Source organism: Petaurus breviceps, unplaced genomic scaffold (assembly GCF_028583685.1).
Source record: "Petaurus breviceps papuanus isolate PSGF00001 unplaced genomic scaffold, PetGlider_PUasm1.0 225, whole genome shotgun sequence".
NCBI classification, from domain to species: Eukaryota; Metazoa; Chordata; class Mammalia; order Diprotodontia; family Petauridae; genus Petaurus; species Petaurus breviceps.
Genome location: NW_027185889.1, coordinates 21324366 through 21346966, shown reverse-complemented (window position 1 = coordinate 21346966; position 22601 = coordinate 21324366). Strand labels below are relative to the sequence as shown.

The 22601-nt window shown below is 40.3% G+C and overlaps 1 protein-coding gene across 2 annotated transcripts in view; it reads right to left on the bottom strand.

Annotated features, from left to right (window-relative positions):
- Positions 1-22601, bottom strand: part of SLC17A8 (solute carrier family 17 member 8) — a 59342-nt gene that overhangs the window by 8856 nt on the left and 27885 nt on the right. For both annotated transcript variants that reach the window (XM_069095088.1, XM_069095087.1), the window contains exons 4-9: positions 21416-21530; positions 18184-18271; positions 6527-6613; positions 5140-5279; positions 4866-5015; positions 3114-3246 (exon numbers count right to left, since the gene is read on the bottom strand). In XM_069095088.1, coding sequence (XP_068951189.1) covers positions 3114-3246; positions 4866-5015; positions 5140-5279; positions 6527-6613; positions 18184-18271; positions 21416-21530 — 713 coding nt within the window. The remainder of the gene's footprint in view (positions 1-3113; positions 3247-4865; positions 5016-5139; positions 5280-6526; positions 6614-18183; positions 18272-21415; positions 21531-22601) is intronic.

Genomic DNA, 22601 nt, shown 5'->3' with positions numbered 1-22601 from the left:
CAGATAGAGAAACAAATACAGAATACAGAAACAAGTACTTTCCAGTTCACTTGTTTAGCTGCTATCAACAGAGGGGTGGCCCTATCATCATCTTTAGGGATGTGAGCAACGCTGTGATGTAAAGTCCAACAAGACACATCACCTCAAAGAATTCAGATCTGGAAGAGACCTTAGAGACCGCTTAGTCCATTTCCTTCATTTTACAGATAGGGGAACTGAGGCCCAGAGAGGTGAAGAAACGGCATCACAGGGTCATAGATGCAGAAACCTTAAAGGCTGCCTAGTCCAACCCTCATCATTTTGCAGGTAAGGAAGCTGAGGTGAAGTGATGTATCCAAAGTCAGCCAACGGCCAAACCAAGATTCAAATCCTGGTCTTCTGACTTCAGAACCAGTACTCTTTCCACAAGATCACTAATTCTGAGGCCAGGACAAAAATGAAATCTGGTTCAATATTCAATAACATGGATTTAGATTACCAGAAGGAAGAATTTTTAGCTATTATGGATTAAAAAGTTTTCAAAGAGGGATTAGTCGCTGCCTGTGACTATCACAGTGCACTTTTACCTGACAAAAGAAGAAATTAATGTCTTTTTGGATTCTGTTTCAGGCCACTCATTCCAGAACTCTGCCTTGGATCCCCGTGGGCATAATAATAGCTATTGTGATTTTGTACCACAGGGTTTGCAAAGCACTTTACAGAAGTATGTCCCTCAGTTGTTCCATCAAGGAATACGTATGCTATATTTAAAACAAAGCATTCAATGCTTTAAATTCTGCCTACATGTGTGTTGGAAGTGATAATCTTTTGGGAACCTTCATTTTCTCTTTTAACAGGATGGTTGACCTAAAGATTTAATCCTAACTCCCATATTCCTCCAACTCCCTCAGTCACTATGCACTGCAACACATCTCTTCACAGCCCTATCCCTCTAAGACCAGAAGCTGGAAACTCTTGAATAGTTAACTCTCAGTTGTAGAAGTTCTGTGAAGATCAAGGGGGAAGGGGAGCTAAAGTGTTATTAGGCCTGCTTAAAAAAAAACAACATAAGTTGCTGTGGGATGCTTAGTTGAGTTTCCAAAAGCAGGTTAGTGACTTGTCTACTTGTGTCTACTTGTCTCATCGTAGACAGACACTGGGAGTAATGACATTTCCCTTGAGACTGGGTGATCTTTAACTTAGAGAGCTGAGAAAAAGCAAGGGATTCCAATGAGAGAGGTTTGTCAAATGAAATCAGAATTAAGGATAAAATGGAAACTTAGAATTTTTGCCATTTGATGGTAAAAATCCCAATTTGGATTGAAATAACCCAAGCAGCTGATGAAGTGAAAGCCAAGGTCATATTCATTTAACAACAACAATAACAAGAATAATAGTAACATTACATAGCACTTCAGAATTTGAAAGGAACTTTACATGTTCTCTCATTTGATCCCTATGAGATAGGGGCTATTATCCCCATTTTACAGTTAAGGAAACTGAGGAAGATAGTGGTAAAGTGACCTGCCTAGGATCACAGGTCTTCCTAGCTCAATGTCCAGAAGTCTATCCAATGTATTTGTTAAAACTCCAAATGAAATGCCCATGTTCTTTGGAGGCAGGGTGAGGTAGGTACTCACAGAGAGTGTTTAGACCAGAAGGGCTCTGTTGGAATTGAGGTCAGGAAGACCTGAGTACAAATCCTACCTGAGACACTTATTAGCTCTGTGACCTTGGAAAAGTCATTTAACCTCTCCCAGTTTCAGTGTTCTTTCATCTTTAAAATGGGGATAATAATAGCATATCTCTCATGGGTTTGTGGTAAGAATCAAATGAGATTATGGACACAAGCCATGCAGCAAACCTTAAAGTTCCATGTAAATGCTGGCTTTTATTATGTTATAATAAAATTATGTAATTTAAATACAAATTATAGAAATGTATATATTACATAAATTATGTGATTATATAAGATTTCTATTATTATTATTATCATTATAAGCTGAAAAGCATGGGCAACCATTATTAGATATTTTGTTTTACCTGGGTCAAGTAACCAGAAGCTTCCTGGATCAAATTACTTGAAAGGCACCCTAGGTTAAGACAGGAATAGAGATGCGGCACACCTACACAAAACAGCTACTGAAAGATCAGGGGAAGGGGGTAGTATGGTGGACAGAACATTCCATTCTGACATCTTGGTATTTTCCTATTGTAACTGATTATTTATGCTAAACTCTGTTTTTATATCTTACTAGAAGATTAGAAGCGCCTTCAACACCTTCTAAATTCAATGCCCTAGGATAAGACACTAGTCACCCCATCCTAGTTATGTCTCTGAGGATAAGATGGAAGGAAACAATTTGCTCTAGGGTGTCCCATTTGCTCTAGCTAGACATTGTTTCAGGGCAACAAGGTGGTGTCATGGATAGAGTGGAACCCGTAACCAGGAAGACATAGCCTCAGACACTTAGTAGCTGTGTGACCCTGGGCAGGTCACTTAACCCTGCTTGCATCAGTTTCCTTTTCTGTAAAATTAACTGGAGAAGGAAATGGCAAACCACTCCTGTACCTTTGCTAAGAAAACCCCAGATAGGGTTACAAAGACTTGGACATGACTGAACAACAATGACAACAACAAAATAGCTTTTGTTTGCCTGTGGAAAGGGATGGAGGAGGGCCCAGATTTCCAGAGAGCCAGAAACAATGATCAGTAAGAAAGATTTACTCTTTACTATTTTTTAAAATGTGGAGCCAGCTAAAAGTCCTCTAAAGAACATCACAATGTAACTTCCTATTGGGATCGGTCCATTTAGTTCAGATAGACTCTTCCTCCATGGCTTTACTCCCTGGCACAACCCAGATCATAGAATCCTGGGGCCTGAAAAGGCACCCAGATAGAGTGATAATGTACAGCCATCAGTTCATATGGAAAAGATCTTGGGATATTAATGTTCTGTGTGCTCACACCCATTTAGCATCACTGGGAGAATATTGCTGATAAAGAGTTGGGCTTTCATTTCAGGCTAGATTCATTACTAGAGGTTATATAATTTCCATAATGTTTTATAATTAAATTAAGATTAATTTTATCCTGCATAAATTATATAAAACAGCTAACAGATTCACAATACCTCCACAATTCATGATTTTGCGTACAGCTGTTGTTGTTAAAATCTTTCTGCTTCTTAAATAATCAGCCAACTGTCCTCCAATGGGTACAATGATTGTCATGACCATATGTGGGACTGCAGACAAAAGACCCACCTGGAATAAAAAGAGAATCAATGACTCTTATTTATAGCCACTTTATGTTCATCTCCATTTGGCCAGCTAGTTATCCTGTATTTCTTTGGTTATGAAAATGTAAATCAGATTCCACTCCTAGGCACAGACTACCAGCAGGGACAAGAACAACAAAAACTTAGAATAACTCTTTAGCAAAGAACTGGGAATAGAACGGGAACCCACTGATTGGTAAAAGACTAAGAGAATTGTAATCCATGAATGTAATGACATTTAGGTGAGGCAGTGAGCCAGGAGTCAGGAAGACCTGAGTTCTTTACTAGCTGTGTGACCCCAGGCAAGTCACTTAACTTCTGCCTGCCTCAGTTTTCTCATCTGTAAAATGGGCATAATAATAGTATCTACCTTCCAGGCTTGTTGTGAGGATTAAATGAAATGAAATTGTGAATAATAATTACTTAGCACTGTGGCTGATATGCAGTAAGCACTATATAAATGTTAGCTATTGTTATTAGCTATAGTTTATTCATGGAATCTTGCTGTTCTGTAAGAAATGATGACTGATGAATACAGAAAAGCATGAGAAGATGTACATGATTTGACGCGGAGTGAAGTAAGCAGAGCCAAGAAAACAATATACATAATGATTACAAAGGAAAGAATAACAAAATAAAAAAAAGAATGCTGTAAAATTATAATGACCCAAACCTCGCAAAGAGGAGGGTTGAGAAGAAATCTCTCCCCACTTCTTTGCAGAGTTGGGAGGTCATGGCTATGGAGCACAGCCTATAACATCAGACTTTTTTGATATGTTGGCTAGTTTTGCAGATTATTTCTCTTCCCCTTTTTTGTATTATCTACCATAAGTGTCAGCTCTCTGGGAGGGAGAAAACGGAATAATATGTGGAGGAATATAGGTAACATAAAAATAAAATATATCAATAAAAATTCCCCAAACTTGATACGCTTCCTCCCACCTCCATCCCTTTGCATAGTCTGTCCCCCATGACAAGGAGCACATTCTCTCCTCATCTGCCCCTATTGAAATCTTTCTCTTCCTTCAGGACTCAACCCAGAGCCACCATCTCCATGTGATTAAAGGATCATAGATTTCAAGCTGGAAAGGGGCTTTAGAGGGTTAGTCTAGTCCAACCCTTTCATTGTATAGATAAGGAAACTGAGACCCAGAAAAGCTAAGTGAATTTGCCCAGGGGTCATGAAGATAGTAAATAGCAGAGCTGGGACCTGAGTCCTGGTCCTCTAGCTCAAAATCCAAATCTCTTCCCACTTAACCAAACTATAGATAGCATTTATATTGTGCTTTAGGGTTGACAAAGTGCATATTATTTTATTATGGCCTCTTAACAAACTGGTAAGAATGGTACTACAGGAATTATTATCCCCCATTTTACAGATTAGGAAACTGAGGCACAGAGTGTTTAGATCTGAGACATGAACACAGATCTTCTGGACTCAAATCCAGGACTTTTCTACTATACCACAAAGGTGAACAGGTCCTGAGGGTAGAGCTCTCCAGTCCAGGAAACCAAGGCAGAGGGTGAGAAAGCTGGCTGCTAGAATGGATAATTCTCAGGTTGCTACAAATGGTTCCCAGAAGCAGCTTGTGTTTTGCATTTTACCTTGCTTATTGCAAAGCCAAAGACTTCTTCAAAGTAAGCAGGCTGACTGATCAATAGTAAGTAGAAGGTCCAACTCCGACAAAAGTTGGCCACAATGATGGCATAAACGGGCATCGATGTGAAAAACCGTTTCCAGGGTGTATTAAATTTCTAGAAAAGAAAAATCATGAGGTTTTTGGTAGGTAGAACTCCCTCACTCTCAAGTGCGCTAGGTAGCAACTAAGGGGAATTCTCAGGGAGAGCAAGCCAGAGACTGATTATGAATGGTACTTACATCTAGACTGACTAGGTTGGCGCCTTCTCCAATACTTGTCTCTATGTAGGTGCGTTCTTCCTCAGAGATAGTTGGGTGAGAGGCAGGGCACTCATAGGCATGCAGCAACCAAAACATGTACCAAATAATCCCAAACATCCCTGTGTGGGAAGACAATAGTGGTCTGCTCCCAGACACAGAAAAAAGCTCAGTTCTCATTTCCTCCCATCTCTTTTAAATATTCCATTTTGAAAACACCTTTCAATAGAACCAAACAATTTTTCAGTGTGGTCAAATTCAAGGAGCAAAGACAGGAAAAGAGAAGCTGCTGCCAGTAGGTCCAAAAAGGGTACCTGTCTGTCTGTCTTTGTCTCTTTTTCTGTCTCTCTGTCTGTGTGTATGTCTCTCCGTCTCTATCTATGTCTCTCTCTTTCTCTGTGCAGGTAGCTTATAAAAGCAAAGATTTCCCAGGATGCTGGTCTGTTTGCTCCAAAATTGACCTTTATGTTATTGTTCGATCATGTCTGACTGTTTTGATCCCATTTGGTGTTTTCTTGGCAGAGACACTAGAGTGCTTTGCCATTTCCTTCCCCAGTTTATTTTACAGATGAAGAAACTGAGGCAAACAGGGTTAAGTGACTTGCCCAGGGTCATATAGCTAGTTAGTGTGTGAGGCCAGATTTGAACTCAGGAAGATGAGTCTTCCTGACTCCAGGCCCAGTAGGAAGAGTAAGAGAAACAGGTGAAACTTCTTTGCAGCAGATAAGTCTAACTCTAGAGACATTGTAGCTTTCCTGGGGCATCTCCATTAATGTTTTCTTATGGTGTATGTGTATATGTGTATGTGTGTGCATGCACATGTCCCTAGAAAGTGTCTCATGCATCAGATTATAATGCAAATTGCTGGAAGGTTTAGATGCAGAAAGTCCCAAAATGTTGAACAGTCATGACCCTGTAATCAGATCAATAGCAATTCCTTCCTTAATCACACCTGCTGAGCCCTTTCCTGTTCTCTCAGCTATGCCCATGTCGGTGCCTTTCAGATGTGGGGAAGCTGCAGCCTCGAGGTCCTCAAGTGTGGCCCTTTGACTTCAAGTTCCCCACCTCTGACCTTGACAGTCAAAGGTCATAGGACCCTAACACATGACTAGATTCCTCATAGGAAACCCCATGTTCATTTCCAGTGACCTGATATTTAAATTAAAATACTTCTGCATCCACTTCAAAACGCCCATTTGGATACATAAAATACAAACCTTTAAACTGTCATTTTTGCACAATTTATTCCATTTCTACACTAACTTTTTTCTTAGCTCTTCCTCTTTCCCAAGACTGCAATCTTAGACCAAGTAAAAAAAAGTCATCTCTCTGAGTCAGCAGGGTAAACCTGTGAAGTAAAATAACTCACCATAAATGTAAAAGACTGAGGACCATCCAATATACTGCACCAACACTCCAGCCAATGGCATGGCGACCACTGCCCCAGCATATGAACCTGGGGAAAAGAGAACAATGGGAAACATTGACCCCCTGAGAGTCCAGGCACCTTTTAGCTACATAGAGGAGGGTCAGATAAACACAAGACTACGTTGAATTCTGAGCAACACGACAGGAGGTCAGGCCAACTCCCATGACATCATTAAAGAAGGATTCTAGGAATGGAAGGCCAGTATTACCTTTCAAATACCAATCACCTTATGGGAAAAAAGTGTTTGGAAGGAATTAAAGAAAGAAAAATGTCAAATGGGCATTTAAAATTCACAAGAGGGAGCAAAAGGGAAGTTCAGAAGGGGGTATGAACAAAACATCATATTGCTAAATCAACACACTAAAATTGTATTAATCAATAAAAAGCATTTATTAAGTGCACGGATTAGGCATTGTACCAAGTACTGAAGATCCAAAGAAAAAGAAAGCACAATCCCTACCCAGGGGGCTTACATTTTCTTACGGTCACCCTGAGAGAAAGCTAGTAGAAGAATCTGTGGCTCTAATTTGCTGATGAGGAACTTGTATTTCAGAGAGGTTAAGTCACCTGCCTAAGGTCACACAGCGGCAAGTGACTGGAGATTCAAATTTCAAAAAAAGTTTTAGAAAAATACACACAAAAGAAGAGAGCTTAGAAGGGGGCACAACAAAGCAGAGAAGTTTTGTTACTACCATGTTAAATTAAATATATTTAGATATGTATATATACACACATATGTAGCTAGGTGGCATAGTGTATAGAGCTATGGGCCAGGATTCAGAAGGATCTGAGACCAAATCCAGCCTCAGACACTTATGTACTAGCTATGTGACCTCAAGCAAGTTCCTTAACTGCTGCATGCCTCAGTTTCATCATCTGTAAAATGAGCTGGAGAAATAAATGGCAAATCACTTCAGTATCTTTGCCAAGAAAACTCCAAAGAGGGTGATAAAGAGTCGGGCATGACTAAGAAACAAAACTACAATAAAATACACACACACATTTATTTCCAAGTAGAATTTTTTTTGCTAGCTTCACATTTAAGGCTCACCAATCATAGTTATAAAGTAACTCCTTTATCTCCCAGCCTTTCTGAGATCCATTTCCACCTTTGCCATTCCATAAATCTTGAGCCTCATTTCCAAAGGCTACTCAGGCAGAACCTTGGTATATGCAAATAATGTTTCCATGAGAAGATTTTAATTGGTCATTGATACACCAATCCAATTTCTAACTGAGGATAGGGGAAAGAGAGGGAGAATGAGAGAAGAGAAAAGTCCAGAATCAGGATTAGAAGGCTGGGGCATGGGTCCTAGCTGAGGGCCACCATGGCACGTGAGTGGATGTCCAGTGTTCTTCCCTGTCCTCCGAGTGATAACTCCACTCCTAATGCCCCATCAAGGCCCCTCCATCCCTTCCTTCTATGACCTACTTCACCATCTTGACCTTATGGTACCTACCCCACACCAATGGTGTCTTCTACACTAACACCCTTACATTGTGGCAACCAGTATTCATGAAAAACAGTGTAGTACAGTGCCTAGTGCACTTAACTAGGAGTCAGGAAGATCTGGGTTTGAATCCTGACCTTGGGCAAGTTATTTTAGTCAAATACACTAGATAAGGGTAGCTAGATTATACCATAGTAGATAGAACACCAGGCCTAGAATCAGGAAGACTCATTTGCCTGAGTTCCAATCTAGCCTTGGACAGTTATTAGCTGTGTGACTTTAGGCAAGTCACTTAACCCCGTTTTCTTATCTGTAAAATGAGCTGGAGAAGAAAAGGGCAAACCACTGCAGTATCTTTGCCAAAAAAAATCCCAAATGTGGTCACGAAGAGCCAGACATAACTGAAAAATGCCTGAACAAGAACAAGAAAATACTAGATACTATTCATAGTATCTGTACGTATCTGTAGGTCTATATACCCATCTATAAAATGAGGATAATAATGCACTCTCCTCCTACTGTTATGGTAAAGAACAAGTAAGATAATATTGGTAAAATACATTGCAAATATCAAAGCGCTATGTACATTTTGGATATTACTTTTTTTTGAGGGGAGAGAAGGTAATTGGAGTTGTAAGACTTGCCCAGGGTCACACAACTAATAGGTGTCTGAGGTCAGATTTGAACTCAGATCCAGTGCTCTTTCTACTGCACCACCTAGCTGCCCCAAATTTTAGATGTGATTAATGTTCACAAGATCGTATAGTTGAAAGGCATCAAGTCCTACTTCCTCATTTTACAGATGAGGAAACAGAGTCATACAGCTATTAAGTGGCAGAGCCAAGATTTTGTAGCTGTAAAGGACCTTAGCAAGGGCCAGCGAGTCTAATTCCTTCATTTTACAGAAGAGGAAACTGAGGCACGGAGAGGTTAAGTTACTTTCCCAGCTTCACCACACAGCCAGGAAGCATCTGAGGTGAGTCTTGAACCAAGGTTTTCCTGACTTCCAGTCCAGGGCCCTAAACCACTTGATCAAGTTCATCCCTCCAACTTCATTATTCTTTCCACCTTCTTCACCTGGTAAATACTTATCTATTCTGACTGTTTATCTCGTCTAGACAAGACTGTGAGTCCTCTAGGGCATTGATTGGTTTTTGGTGCTCTCTAATACTACAATTCCTAGTCTAGTGACAGGCATCCTGTGAACTTCCAATAAATATTAACTCAATGGAATAACTCTAATCTGAGACTTACCCTTGACCATGGATAAGAAGTAGGTGGTTTCAGAAGAATGAACAGCAGCAAGATATAGACTGCTCTTCTCCTAATTACTGTTTCCCTCCACCCCTCTGACCCCTTATTTCAATTAATCTCAAATCTGTATCTCTAGGCCTATCCCAATCTCAAATCTCACAATCCCAGGCCTAGACTTCATGGTAAAGGTCTCCAGTAAACAGACCCACAGGTGTTACTGGGCAGATGAATCCATTTGAAGCTTGTCCTTCTAAATGGGGTCCAATCCTCGGCCAAAGATATAATGCGGAGCCACATGACCCAGAATATCTACCACGAGGTGATGGCACTGATGTCAAGGGCCACAGGGTTAGGACCTACCAGGAATTCAAGGAGCCTCCCAGCGAAATGTAATTTCTGGAAGGGATTTTGGAACTAGGACCCCAAAGTTACCAAACTGTGCACACTATTTGAGCCGGTGATACCATGATTAGGACTATACTCCAAAGATATCAAAGAAAGAAGAAAAGGACCTATATGCACAAAACATTTACAGCAGCTCTTTTCACAGCAGTCAAAAACGACAAACTCCTATTGGGAGACAGTTAAGCAGATTATGGAATATGAATGAAATGGAATATTGGTGGCCATTAGAAATGATGAAATCCACAGTTTCAGAGGAAACTGGGAAGAGCTTTATGAACTGACACAGAGCAAGATGAGCAGAACCAGGAGAACAACTTATCCAATGCAAACAACACTACAGAGAAAGGCAACTTTGAAAGGACAAGTGCACTCCAACCAATGCAATGATAAACCATGAGTCCAGAAAACTAAGGATGAAACATATCGCCCATCTCCTGTCAAGGAGGAGATGGGCTTAACATACAGAATGACACCTCTTTGTTGGACATGACTGATGTGAGAATCAGTTTTGTTATGCTGTTGTTATTACTCAGCTGTTTCAGTTGTGTCTGACTCTTTGTGACCCCATTTGGGGTTTTCTTGGTGAAGACAGCAGAGGGGTTTGCCATTTCCTTCTCTAGCTCATTTTACAGATGAGAAAATTGAGGCAAACAGGGTGAAATGATTTGCCCAGAATCATACAGTTGGTCAGTGTCTGAGGTTGGATTTGAACTAAGGTATTACTGACTATCCACTGTGTCACCTAACTACCCTATATTTGTTATGAGGAATTTATTTTCCAGCTTATTGTTCGGTTGGTGTTACTGTAAGAGGAAAAAATAAATGCTTTTAAAAATAAACACCTTTTTTAGAAAATAGAAGTTTAGCAAGGAAATTAAGGATAACTTTGGAAACATAGATTGAGAATATAGGGAGGCAAAGTAAAGGATTTTTTGATAGCAGAGACTATAGGAAGAAGAAAAGAAACTTGTAAAGAAGGAAAGGCTGAAGATGAATAGAGGAACAATTAAAATCATGGATTAATAACAATCAATAGATTTTGAGCTGAAAGGGACTTTAGAGGCCCTTTGTTTTACACAAGGGAAACTAAGGCCCAGGGAAGATAAGTAATTTGACAAATGTCACACAGTTATGTTATCAGATCATAACCTTAGAGTTGGAAGGCCATCTAGTTCCATTGCCTCATGAGGAAACTGAGGCCCAGTAAGGTTGAGTGACTTTCCCAGGGTTATACAACTATGACACTGATTATTGATTAAAGTATTGATGAATGATTAACTTATTGATTATTGCCTAAAAGTTAGAAGAAATATGGGAGGCTATCATGTCTACTCTTTCATTTTACAGAAAAGGTAGAAGGAGATCAGAGAAGCAGACTTACTGCACAGCTACTTAGTATCTGAGACCACATTTGAATTCTGATCATCCTAGCACCAAGTCCAGTGCCCTGTTCAGTAAGGTCCCAGAAGACCTGGGAGGAGAGTAGGTAAAGGAGCAAGTCTTGACAAGGATGACAAACCCTTCTTACTCACAGAAAAGAGCTAGTAGAAAAAGGGAGTAAAAACATAGAGATTCTACAGTAGAGAGCAGAAGAAGGAACTCAGCTTAGCTTCAATCTCAGGAGAAGGTACAAGGTCACCTGCTAAGAATGAGTCAGGTGAGGGTAGGGCCCAAGGTCTAAAGAGGACAGAGAGGAATGAAGCAGCTACTTCATGGAATGAGAGAAATAGATAATAAGAAACCAATGATCAGATTTCCCCGTAAAAAGAATTCCATTTGAGATTCCTGTTAATTCCTTATAGAGGACTTCGTTGGCACCATGACCCACCATTCCCCTATAATGATCAGTCATAGAGTGGAAACTGTCTAGATCTGGGGATTGCCCAAGGTAGGTCTGTCAGAAAGCCAAGAGGTCTAGGGATTCTAGGGTGGTAGCAAATGCATCATTGAATTAGCTGACTATGGGATACAGGCTAGGAAGGGAGGTTGATGAAGCCAAAATTGGGGGGATTAATTACCAAGAATTTAAAAGACTAGAGGTCTCTATGAGAGTGAAGAGCAAGGTCAGTTGGTATGAGGAAGTGAGATGACCATCAATTTTAGTCCAATAGGGTGATTTCGGTGTTTTAGAACTTAATGGGTTGATATCAACATAGAAGTAGGTATCCACAGGATGACCACTGAGATTTATGCTTGTCCCTGTGCCATTTGGCTATTTTATAAATAACTTGAATAAAGACATACCTGGTACGCTTATCAGATCTTCAGATGACATAAAACTTGAAGAGGTAGCTAAAACTATAGTTAGCAAAGACAGGATTTGACAATATCTCAACAGGTTTGAATAATTATTAGGTCAATTCCAATAAAAGGGCATTAAATTATGTTAAAAGAAAACACATCTGGGTTAAAAAAAAATAGACTTTAGAGATACGAGATGAAGAAGATATCAGATGAAAAATACCAGAGGACAGCAAACTCATTATGGATCAACAATGCAACCTTTTGCAAAAGAAAAAAAATCTAATATTCTCTTCAACTGCATTGAAAGGCCCAGTGTACTATGCTCAGGAGAAGGTCTTGTGCTCTGTTCCAGCCAAAGCCCATTTACAGTGTTGGGTTCAGCTCTGGGTGTCACGTTTTAGCAAGTATGTGGAACAGCCAAAGTGTATCTAGAGGAGATTGACCAGGATGGTGAAGGAACCTCAAAAGGTTCATATGAAGGAAATAGAAGCAGAGAAGACTTAAGACATTTTTGTGTCATGGAAGCCTTTGACATTCTGATGAAGCCTATGGATCCCTTCTCTGAATAAATGTTTTTAAAAAGAAATATTAAGTTTTACTTGGATGCTAGTGAAAATGAAGATTTTTTTCCCCATCCAAGTTTATGGACACTTTGAACTCTCTCCACAGACCCCTTGGGGTTAAGGACAGGAATTGTTTTTGCCTTTTTCTGTATCCCCAGCACTTAGCACAATGCCAGGCACACAGTAGGTACTTAATACATGCTTATTCACTGACTCTTTTTTTCTTCATTTCTTTGAATTCTCAGCAATTAACATAATATTTGGAGCTTGCTTCATGTATGCTTCTTGAATTTACTTGGTTTTAAGATCCCTGGATTATGGGGAATGTGATAGCTGTCTTTAGGTATCTGGAAGAATGATGAAGAATTAGCTTTGTCCCTAGAGGGTGGAACTGGGAGAACTGGGTGGCAATTACAAAGAGGATTATTAGAAGCTGGAGAGTAGTGGCAGTGGATTACCATCCTCAGGTAGCTGATGTCCTCACTGGGAGCCCCCCTACATGGATGAATTCATAGGTCTGATCGAAACACACAAACAAAACCTTCCTAACCTTCAGAGTTGTTCCAAAGTGGAGTGGGTTGTCTCAGAAGGTGGTGAGTTCCCCATCCTGGAGCTCTTCCAACAGGTATGTCTACCTATTAATTGGGGCTATTGTAAAGTGGGTCATTGGTCAGATATGGGTTGGGTGAGATAACTTTGAGAATCCTTTCAGTGCTGAGAATTCCTTAAGATAAGGCCACACCTTAGCTAGAAAATCTAAGGCACTTGACCTTTGTTTAATAATTCTCTATTGGAGCCCAATCATTCCTAGTTCTGTTGGGGAACATGGCCAGGAAGTGGGAGCGGTGGCTGGTTAACTCTCATTCAGACACCACAGTACAACATGAGTACAATCATGAGACATGAAAAAGAAGGTCTACAAAAGAAAAATCCCTCCAGGGTCTACATGTCCTGAAGGGCAGGTAAGGTCCAATGGTATTTTCTGTATAGAGTTGATGCTGAGTCTCCAAACAGGCCAAGTAGAAAGGATAAGAATTGGTTCTATGGTTTTACTGGCATAGGGAACATCTGAGGAAATGCTCTCTCTTGATACACATTGACACCTTTTCTGCCACTTATATTGTCTTAGAGAGTTGCCTGGGAGAAGTTAATTTCCCAGAGTTACCCAGCTAGCTTATGTCAGAAGTGGATCATGAACCCAGGTTTTCCTGTTCCAACTACGGCTATCTTGATTCCATATTACATTTCCTCTCTAGAAAAATAAAGACCCAGAAATGAACTAACTACAACGACAGGCCTTGGACCTGTGAGATCATAGCTATGGGGAACTCATAGGTGAGGAAATCCTTGTAGCACAAAAGATTGATGCCTATTCTGCATCATAGTCTTGGCTGCTTGGGACACAGAAAAATGTAGTGACTTTCCCAGAAGCACACAGCCAATATGTGCCAAAACCAGGTATAGCTGACCCTTAAAACCAGATGTCAAGAGGGTGGCCAGACCAGCTGCCGGCTAGAGGGACTTCAGATCACCAGCAGCTGTGGCGGTTTCCAGAATTATCAACACATAGATGCTAAGGACAAAGTGAGAGGGTGGAGGTGTGGGGCGTGTGACCAACTTGCCAGAGAGTGTGGAGGCTTCAGATAGGGCACCCAACTAAAACCTTTAGTAGCTGAGAAAACCCCAGAGTTTGGGACGAAGCTCCCCTGTCTGGTGGCAGAGTCCTACTGTGGCAAAAAGCACAAAAGTCAAGTAATTGAGTGGCAACATGAGCAGTCAAAGGAAGCAAACCAATCAGAGGAATCCAACTTTACTCTCCTATTTTGGGGACAAAAAGGATCAAAGCACGGAACAGGAGGAAGACAGTGAAGTCAGAACTCCTGCACCAAAAGCTTCAAAGAAAAATATGAGCTGGGTACAGGCCATAGAGGACCTTAAGAAGGATTTTGAAAACCAAATAAGAGAAGGGGAGGAAAAAATTGGGAAGAGAAATGAGAATGATGCAAGAAAATTATGAAATGAGAGTCAACAATCTGACTGAAGAAAATCACACCTTAAAAAAATAGACTAACCCAAATGGCAAAAAAGGTTCAAAAAGGCAGAAGAGGAGTGAGGAGAATGCCTTAAAAAGCCAAATTTGCCAGATGGAAAAAGAATCTCAAAAGCTCATTGAAGAGAATCATTCCTTCAGAATTAGATTAGAGAAAATGGAAGCTAGTGACTTTATGAGAAATCAAGATACTATTAAACAGATCCAAACAAATGAAAAAATAGAAGGATATATGAAATATCTCATCGGGAAAACTACAGACATGGAAAATAGATCCAGGAGAGATAATTTTAAAATTATTGGATTATCTGAAGGCCATGATCAAAAAAAGAACCTAGAAATAATCCTTCAAGAAATTCTCAAGGAAAATTGCCCTGATGAACCAGAGGGCAAAATAGAGGTTGAAAGAATCCACCCATCACCTCCTGAAAAAGATCCCCAAAAAAAAAACTCCTAGGAATATTATAGCCAGGTTCCAGAATTCGTAGATGAAGGAGAAAAATATTACAAGCAGCCAGGAAGAAACAATTTCAGTATTGTGGAAACACAATCAGGATAATACAGGATCTGGAAGCTTCTACACTGAGGGATCGCAGAGCTTAGAATATGATATTTTGGAGGGCAAAGGACCTGGGATTAAACCAAGAATCACCTACCCAGAAAAAACTGAGTATCATGTTTCAGGGGAAAAAATGATCATTCAGTGGAATAGAAGACTTTCAAGCATTCTTAATGAAAAAACAAGAGGTGAATAGAAAATTTGACATTCAGATACAAGAAGCATGAGAAGGAAAACAGGGAAAAGAAATCATAAGGAACTTATCAAAGTTGAACTATTTACATTCCTACATAGAAAAACAATAATTGTAACTTATGAAACTTTTCTCAGTATGAGAATAATTGAAGGGAATAGAAATATATATATATATACATACATATATAAGTCTATGTAGGAGGGTATATGGGCATATGAATACATGTGAATGTATGTATATACATGTACAGGTATACATAGATAGAGGGCACAGGACCAATTTAATGGGAAGGGATGATACTTAAAAGATGAAATTAAGAGGTGAGAGAGGAATATAATGAGAGGGGATGGAGAGAGACAGAATGGGGTAAACTATCTCATATAGAAGAGGTAAGGGAAAATGGTTACAATGGATGGAAAGAACAGTAAGGCAAAAGAGAATGGGTCAACCTTATTCTCACTGAATTTGGCTTAGGGAGGGAATGACATTCACACTAAATAGGGTATCTCACCCTACAGAAGAGTAGGGGGAAGGGGGTGAGAGAGGGGATGATGGAAGGGAGGGCAAGCTAGGGGGGAGGGAAGTTGGAAGCACCCACTTTTGAAAAAGGATAGGATGAAAGTAGAGAATAGAATAAGTGGGGGTGGGATAGGATGGAGGGAAATATATTCAGTCTTTTACAATATATCTACTATGGAAATGTTTTGCATAGCTACACATGTACAACCTATATTGAATTGCTTACCTTCCCAGTAAGGGTGGGTGACAAGGGAGGAAGGGAATGAATCTGGAATTCAAAGTTTTAAAATCAAATGTTTAAAATATATATACTATCATCAATATTATTTTACATGTAACTGAGACATAAGATATACAGGCAGTGGGGCATAGAGATCCACCATGCCCTACTGGAAAGTCAGAGGGGGTATGGGAGAGAGCAGATTGGAGGAGGAGATATCCAGTGGGATCGCTATTTTGGGGTGGTGGGTAGGGGAAGAATGAGGAGAAAATTTGTAACTCAAAATCGTGCAGAAATGAATGATGTAAACTAGAAGTTAATAAAGCATTTGATTAAAATAATAAATTTTTTTTAATTTAAAAAAATTAAAAACTCTAAAAAATAGCAAAAAAAAAAAAACAGATTTCTAGGAACTATTTCTGTAGAGGGGGAATCAAAGGGACAAATTTTAAAAAGACTCAAAAATTGGCAAGGACAAAATCCCTGCCCAAAGGCAAGAGTGTATAAAGCTGTTGTAATGTATAAAGAAACCTGTTCTCTCTGGAATGAGTCACGAGAAGTAACATTTATATTCCAATGAATGTTTCAAAACATTCCACAGTCTGACATGTGCCTTTAAACAGTAGAAAGAATATGGAAGAAAACATGAAACTCTCTCTCTCTCTCTCTCTCTCTCTCTATAAGAAAATATAAATCACTCTCTCTCTCTCTCTCTCTCTCTCTCTCTCTCTCTCTCTCTCTCTCTTTCTGTGTGTGTGTGTGTGTGTGTGTGTGTGTGTGTGTCTCTGTTTCTCTCTCTCTCTGGAATGAATAGAAATACCACGCAGACCCTTTAGGGGTAACAGGAACTCTAAGGTGAATGGTGAGGCCCCTTCCTGAAATAGTGGTTAGAAGGGAGAGGCCTCCCTACTTTGTGAGTGAGGGAATTCCAGATTAAAAGTTATCCCGCTATCTAAGGTCTGCCAATTCCTACATCACCAAGATTTCCTTTGTTCCTTATTCATGCTAAGTAAATCAATGGAAATTTTGTTTTAAAATAAATCGTTAATCTAAATTAATCAATTGAAAATTAATTCTTAACTTTATTAAAAATGTATTAAAGTACCTTGAAAAATAATGTGAATATGGAAGAAATATAAAAGTGACATGCAAAGAACACTGGATTAAGGGATTTAAATTCTGGCCTTGCTACTCTCATCTTAGGGGTTACGACATTCAGCCATGCTGTTTTACAGATGAGGAAACTGAGGGCCTAAAAGGGAAATGTCACCCATGATTACCCACGTAGTAAGTGGCAAAAAGGGGATTTGAACAAAGGTATCATGACTCCAAAGCCAAAGTTTATCCATCATGCCACAGCGGAGTTCCTTTGCAAATTATTTACTCCCTTGGTAGCTAGGTGGTATAGTAGATAGAGTGCTGGGCCTGGACTTGAGTTCAAATCTGACCTCAGACACTTAGCATTTGTGTGACCCTGGGCAAGTCGCTTAACCTATTTGCCTCAGTTTTCTCATCTGTAAAATGGGCTGGAGAAGGAAATGGAAAATTCCTCCAGTATCTCTGCCAAGAAAACCCCAAAAGGGGTCATGGAGAGTAGAACATGACTGAAACGACTGAACAACAACACAAATATTCTCTTTGGGCCTCGGTTTCCTCCTCTGTAAAATGAAGGGACTGAACTCATTGATCTCTAAGGTACTTCATTAGCTCTACAAGAGCCTATAATTCTCCAGAGAAGCAAAGGGACACTTGTATGAACCAATACAAGATGAAGTAAACAGAAGGAAACAAACAGTATGCCTGATGGTTGTGACAACATAAAGGACCTGAAAAATGAAAGCAAACACTATTTACTTACAATGACCAAGCATCTTGGACATGGCAAAGAACTGAGAACTCTTCTCTCTTTCTAAAGGTGAGGGACTGTAGGTGTGGAATATACATACTGTCAGACTCAATGTGTTGGTTGGCTTCCCCAAACTGTCTTTTTTTTCTCTATTTTTTTTAATTCTTTGCTAGAAAGGATGACTCACTAGCCAAAGAAGGGGAAAGAATATATTTGGAAATTAAGGCAATGGAAAAACAAAATGATACCAATAGACAATTTTTAAGACCTCATCATTCTAAAGCACTTACCACAGAAAGAGGTAGTTGCCAGTCTGCTTCTTTCCAGCGGGGGTGCCCACTTACTCCACATCCCATGGCATGCTGGATAGGTAACACCCTGGCAAAGGTGTCAAAATGCAGTATTTAATCTGGTTCCATTTCATTTATTTCCCAATATGTCCCCTCCTTATCTGACTTGAGTCATTATTTTTAGATGCAGAATATATCAAATACTCAGCAATTCCATTTAATTACTAACAGAAGCTTTAATTTGAGTAATACTGAAATAGGACCGGGGTTTCTTTAAGATCTATCAAATCCCAGAATATTAGAAAAGAGTCACAAGACTATAGATTTACAACAGGAGGGACTTTAGAGGTCATTTAGTCCACCTTACCCCCATCTTACAGATATGGAAACTGAGATGCAGGGAAGTTAATTACCAGTCAATCCAACATCCTCATTTTGTAGATGAGGAAAAGTGGAAGAAAAAATAATTTACTACAAATTGCTGAGTAAGTCTAGAAACCAAGTTCTGTGACTTCCATTCTCATTCTCTCTGTCTTTCTCTTTCTCTCTCTCTGTCTCTGTCTCTCTCTGTCTCTGTCTCTTTCTCTGTCTGTCTCTGTCTCAGTCTCTCTCTCTCTCTCTCTATCTCTCTGTCTCTGTCTCTTTGTCTGTCTCTCTGTCTCTGTCTCTCTATCTCTCTCTGTCTCTCTCTCTGTCTCTGTCTCTCTCTCTGTCTCTCTCTCTTTCTGTCTCTCTCAGAAATTGGTGTTAAATATGCTTTACCCAGGACAATTCTGTCTTTGCAACACTATGTAGCCTCCCTCAAGCACAGTTTGTTCTTTAAAATTCCCAAATTTACCCCCAAATCAAATGTTTGGAGCATTCTGTGAATAGTAGAATGGGATGTCCATACAGCATGCTCAGGAGATCATGGTCTTCGCTTCAGGAAGTTTTTCCTCCTGCACAGGTTGGCTGTGTGACCCTGGACTAGTCTCTTGGCCTCTCGGTGCCCCAGACAAATCTAATACAATAAATTGCAGAGCAAGGGCTAATGAGCGTTGATGGGGGGATCTTCCTCACCAGAACTGATTTCATTCTCTTGATGAAATCACAAAGTCTATTCCTACCAAAAGAGTAGAAACCACACAGCATCTGGAACCAGAAGACTTGGGTAGAGGTTCTCAATCCACTACCAATTAGAACAGTGACCAATTCACTGAATTTCGCTTGGTTCCAATGGTCAGATGAGAAGGTTGAACTAAATGATATAAATGACTGATTCCTTCCAGGTGTAGCATTTAGGGCTTTGCAGAAGAATTTATCCCACAGTATATTGCACTAGCAGACCACATGAGGAGTGTGTTTAGGTCTGAGTAGCCCATTTTAGGAGGGATGTGAATAAGGCAGCAAGGAGGGCAGCTAAGGTGGGGAGGGGACTCCAAACTGTATTTCACAAGTATACCTCAAGGGATTTGGATATACTTGACCTGGAGAACAGGAGACTTAAAGGAGGACATGATAGCTGTCCTCAAGAATTTGGAGAGTTATTACACACTAGATTTATTCTAGGGCAGCTAGGAGGCACAGTAGATAAGAGTGCCAGGTCTGGAGCCAGAGGACCTTAATTTAAATCAGGCCAGATACTTACTAGCTGTGTGACCCTGGGCAAGTCACTTAACCCTGTTTGCCTCAGTTTCCTCATCTGTAAAATGAGCTGGAAAAGGAAATGGCAAACCACCCCAGTATCTTCCAAGAAACCCTAAAATGGGTCATAGAGAGTTGGACATGACTGAAAGGACAGAACAACAAAAGGGTCACATGGCCACATGTGTGAGAGGAAAGATTTGAACTCGGACCTTACTAAGGCCAAGTCCAGCATTCTATCTATGATGCCACCTGGCTCAGTAGTTATGGGAAGGCAGGTCTGCCTCAATACAAGGAAGAAATTGGAAAAGGCAGTTTTACAAAGTGGATAAAGAGCTAGCCTGAGTCAGTAAGAATGGGGCTCAAGGCCAATTTCTGACTGTGTGACCCTGGGCAAGTCAATTAACTTCTAAGACTATAATTTCCCACCTCTGCTGCTTATCATCTCGGTACCATGAATGCAACTTACATAACCTCTGTGGGCCTCAGTTTCCTTATCTGCAAAAAGAGTGTATCTATGGTCCCAAGTTGTAAAAAAAAATTGCTGAAATGTATTGGTAGAGGGAATTTCTTCATTAATGGAAATAATTTCCTCATTGGGAACTGCCCCCTCCAATGAAATCACAGATCCTGACCAAGAAAGGGAAGGATTTATTAACAATTAAAGCAATCCAGGATTAAAATGGGCAGCCTCCAGCTACGGTGAGCTCCCACCATTGGAAATGTACAGAGAGGAGAGATGCACTCTATTCGTTGAAGAAAGGATTACATTATAGAGGGAAGACTGAACAACACATCAGTCCCTTTCAGTTCTAAGTACTATCTATGGCCCAGTAGAAAGAATATTGGATTTGGAATCAGAGGTGTTGTTATTCAGTTTTCTTTTCAGTCATGTTGGACTCTCTGGGACCCCGTTAGGATTTTCTTGGCAGAGATACTGGAGTGGTTTGCCATTTCCTTCTCCAGCTCATTTTACAGATGGCGAAACTGAGGCAAACAGAGTAATTGACTTGCTCAGGGTCACACAACTAGTAAGAGTTTGAGGCTAGATTTGAACTCAGGGAATCTTCCTGATTGTAGCCCAGGGCTCTATGCACTATGGTGCCACCTAGCTGCCCCTTGGAGATAGAGGCCCTGAGTTCAAATATTATCTCTACCTGGGAGTAGCCATGGCCAAATCACTCTTGAGGCCTCAGTTTCCTCATTTGTAAAAATGAGTAGGTTGGGCTAGATGACCTTTGAGGTCCCTTCCAGCTCTAAATTTGTGATACTGTGTGACACGGCCACTAGCTATGTTTTATCTTGGAATAACACAGGAGCATTTTGGAGATAATATTCATTTTTATAATAATAATAATTATAGGAAGTTGAGAAAGCAGGAAAATAGTCAATCAACAAGTATTTATTAAATACCTACTATGTGCCAGGCATTGCACTAGGTGCTGGAGACACAAAAACAAAAGGGAAACAAAAAGCAAATCAGAACAGTGGGCGTGGTTTCCACCTGAAAATCAAACCAACAAAGATGACCTAAAAAAGCCTAAAAAGGTTAAAAAGAACTCCATTATCCAAAGCAAAATATAAATGTATTGTAAAATTGGTCTCCCACCTCCACCAGACCCTGTAGAATCCTGACCAGCATGACACAGCCATAATGCACTCGGGCTGCAGAAGGGATGAACATATTCAGGGTGGACGTTAAGAAAACAGCAGCTCCAAATACCCTACAAAGAGAAAGGAATAAAGAGGTGCTTGTGGTTCATGGACAGGGTTATTTAAAAAAAACAAACCCTTCAAGAAAGAACAAACATCCGTATTATATAAGAAATCAACCCAATGGAATATGGATTCTAATGCTTTGGGGAGGGGGTGGGGAGGTGCAGTCTAGAATCATGATTTCCTCAATGCAAGGGATTTCTTGTATGTAAACTCCATTCACCAATGCAGATTAGCAACTCATCTATAAATGTTGTTGAGTCGTTTTTCTGTTCTGTGTAACTCTTCATGACCCCATTTGAGGTTTTCTTGGCAAAGATATGGGAATGGTTTGTTACTTCCTTCAACAGCTCATTTTACAGATGAGGAAACTGAGGCAAACAGGGTGAAGTGACTTGCCCAGAGTCACACAGCCAGTATGTATCAGATAAAGGATAGCTGCTAGTGCTTCTCACTACCTCCCTTCCTCAAAAAATTATCTTATATTTATTTTTAACATATTCTGTAAAAATATATTGCCCATATATTCAGAAAATTGACAAGTCTTGCCACTTCTGTCTCTCCAACATCTATCCCTTTCATTCACACAATTTGATTCATATCCTCATTGCCTCTTACTTGGACAATTGCAATGACCAACCTCCTAAGTGACCTCCTTGCCTCCAAGTTTCTCCCCTCTCCAATTCATCCTCCCCTCAACTCCCAAGGGAAGTGATTTTCCCAAAGCCCAGGTCAGACCATGTCTCATTCTCCCCTTCCCCTTCCCCTTCCCCTTCCCCTTCCCCTTGTCTTCTCTCTCTCTATCTCTCTTTCTCTGTCTCTGCATCTCTGTCTCTCTGTGTGTGTCTCTCTCTGTCTTTCTCTCTCTGTTTCTCTCTCTGTCTCTCTCTCTCTGTCTCTCTCTGTCTGTCTCTCTGTCTCTGTCTCTCTGTCTCTCTCTCTGTCTCTCTGTCTCTGTCTCTGTCTCTCTGTCTCTGTTTCTCTCTCTGTCTCTGTCTCTCTCTCTGTCTCTCTGTCTCTGTCTCTCTCTCTGTCTCTCTCTGTCTCTGTCTCTCTCTGTCTCTCTCTCTGTCTCTCTA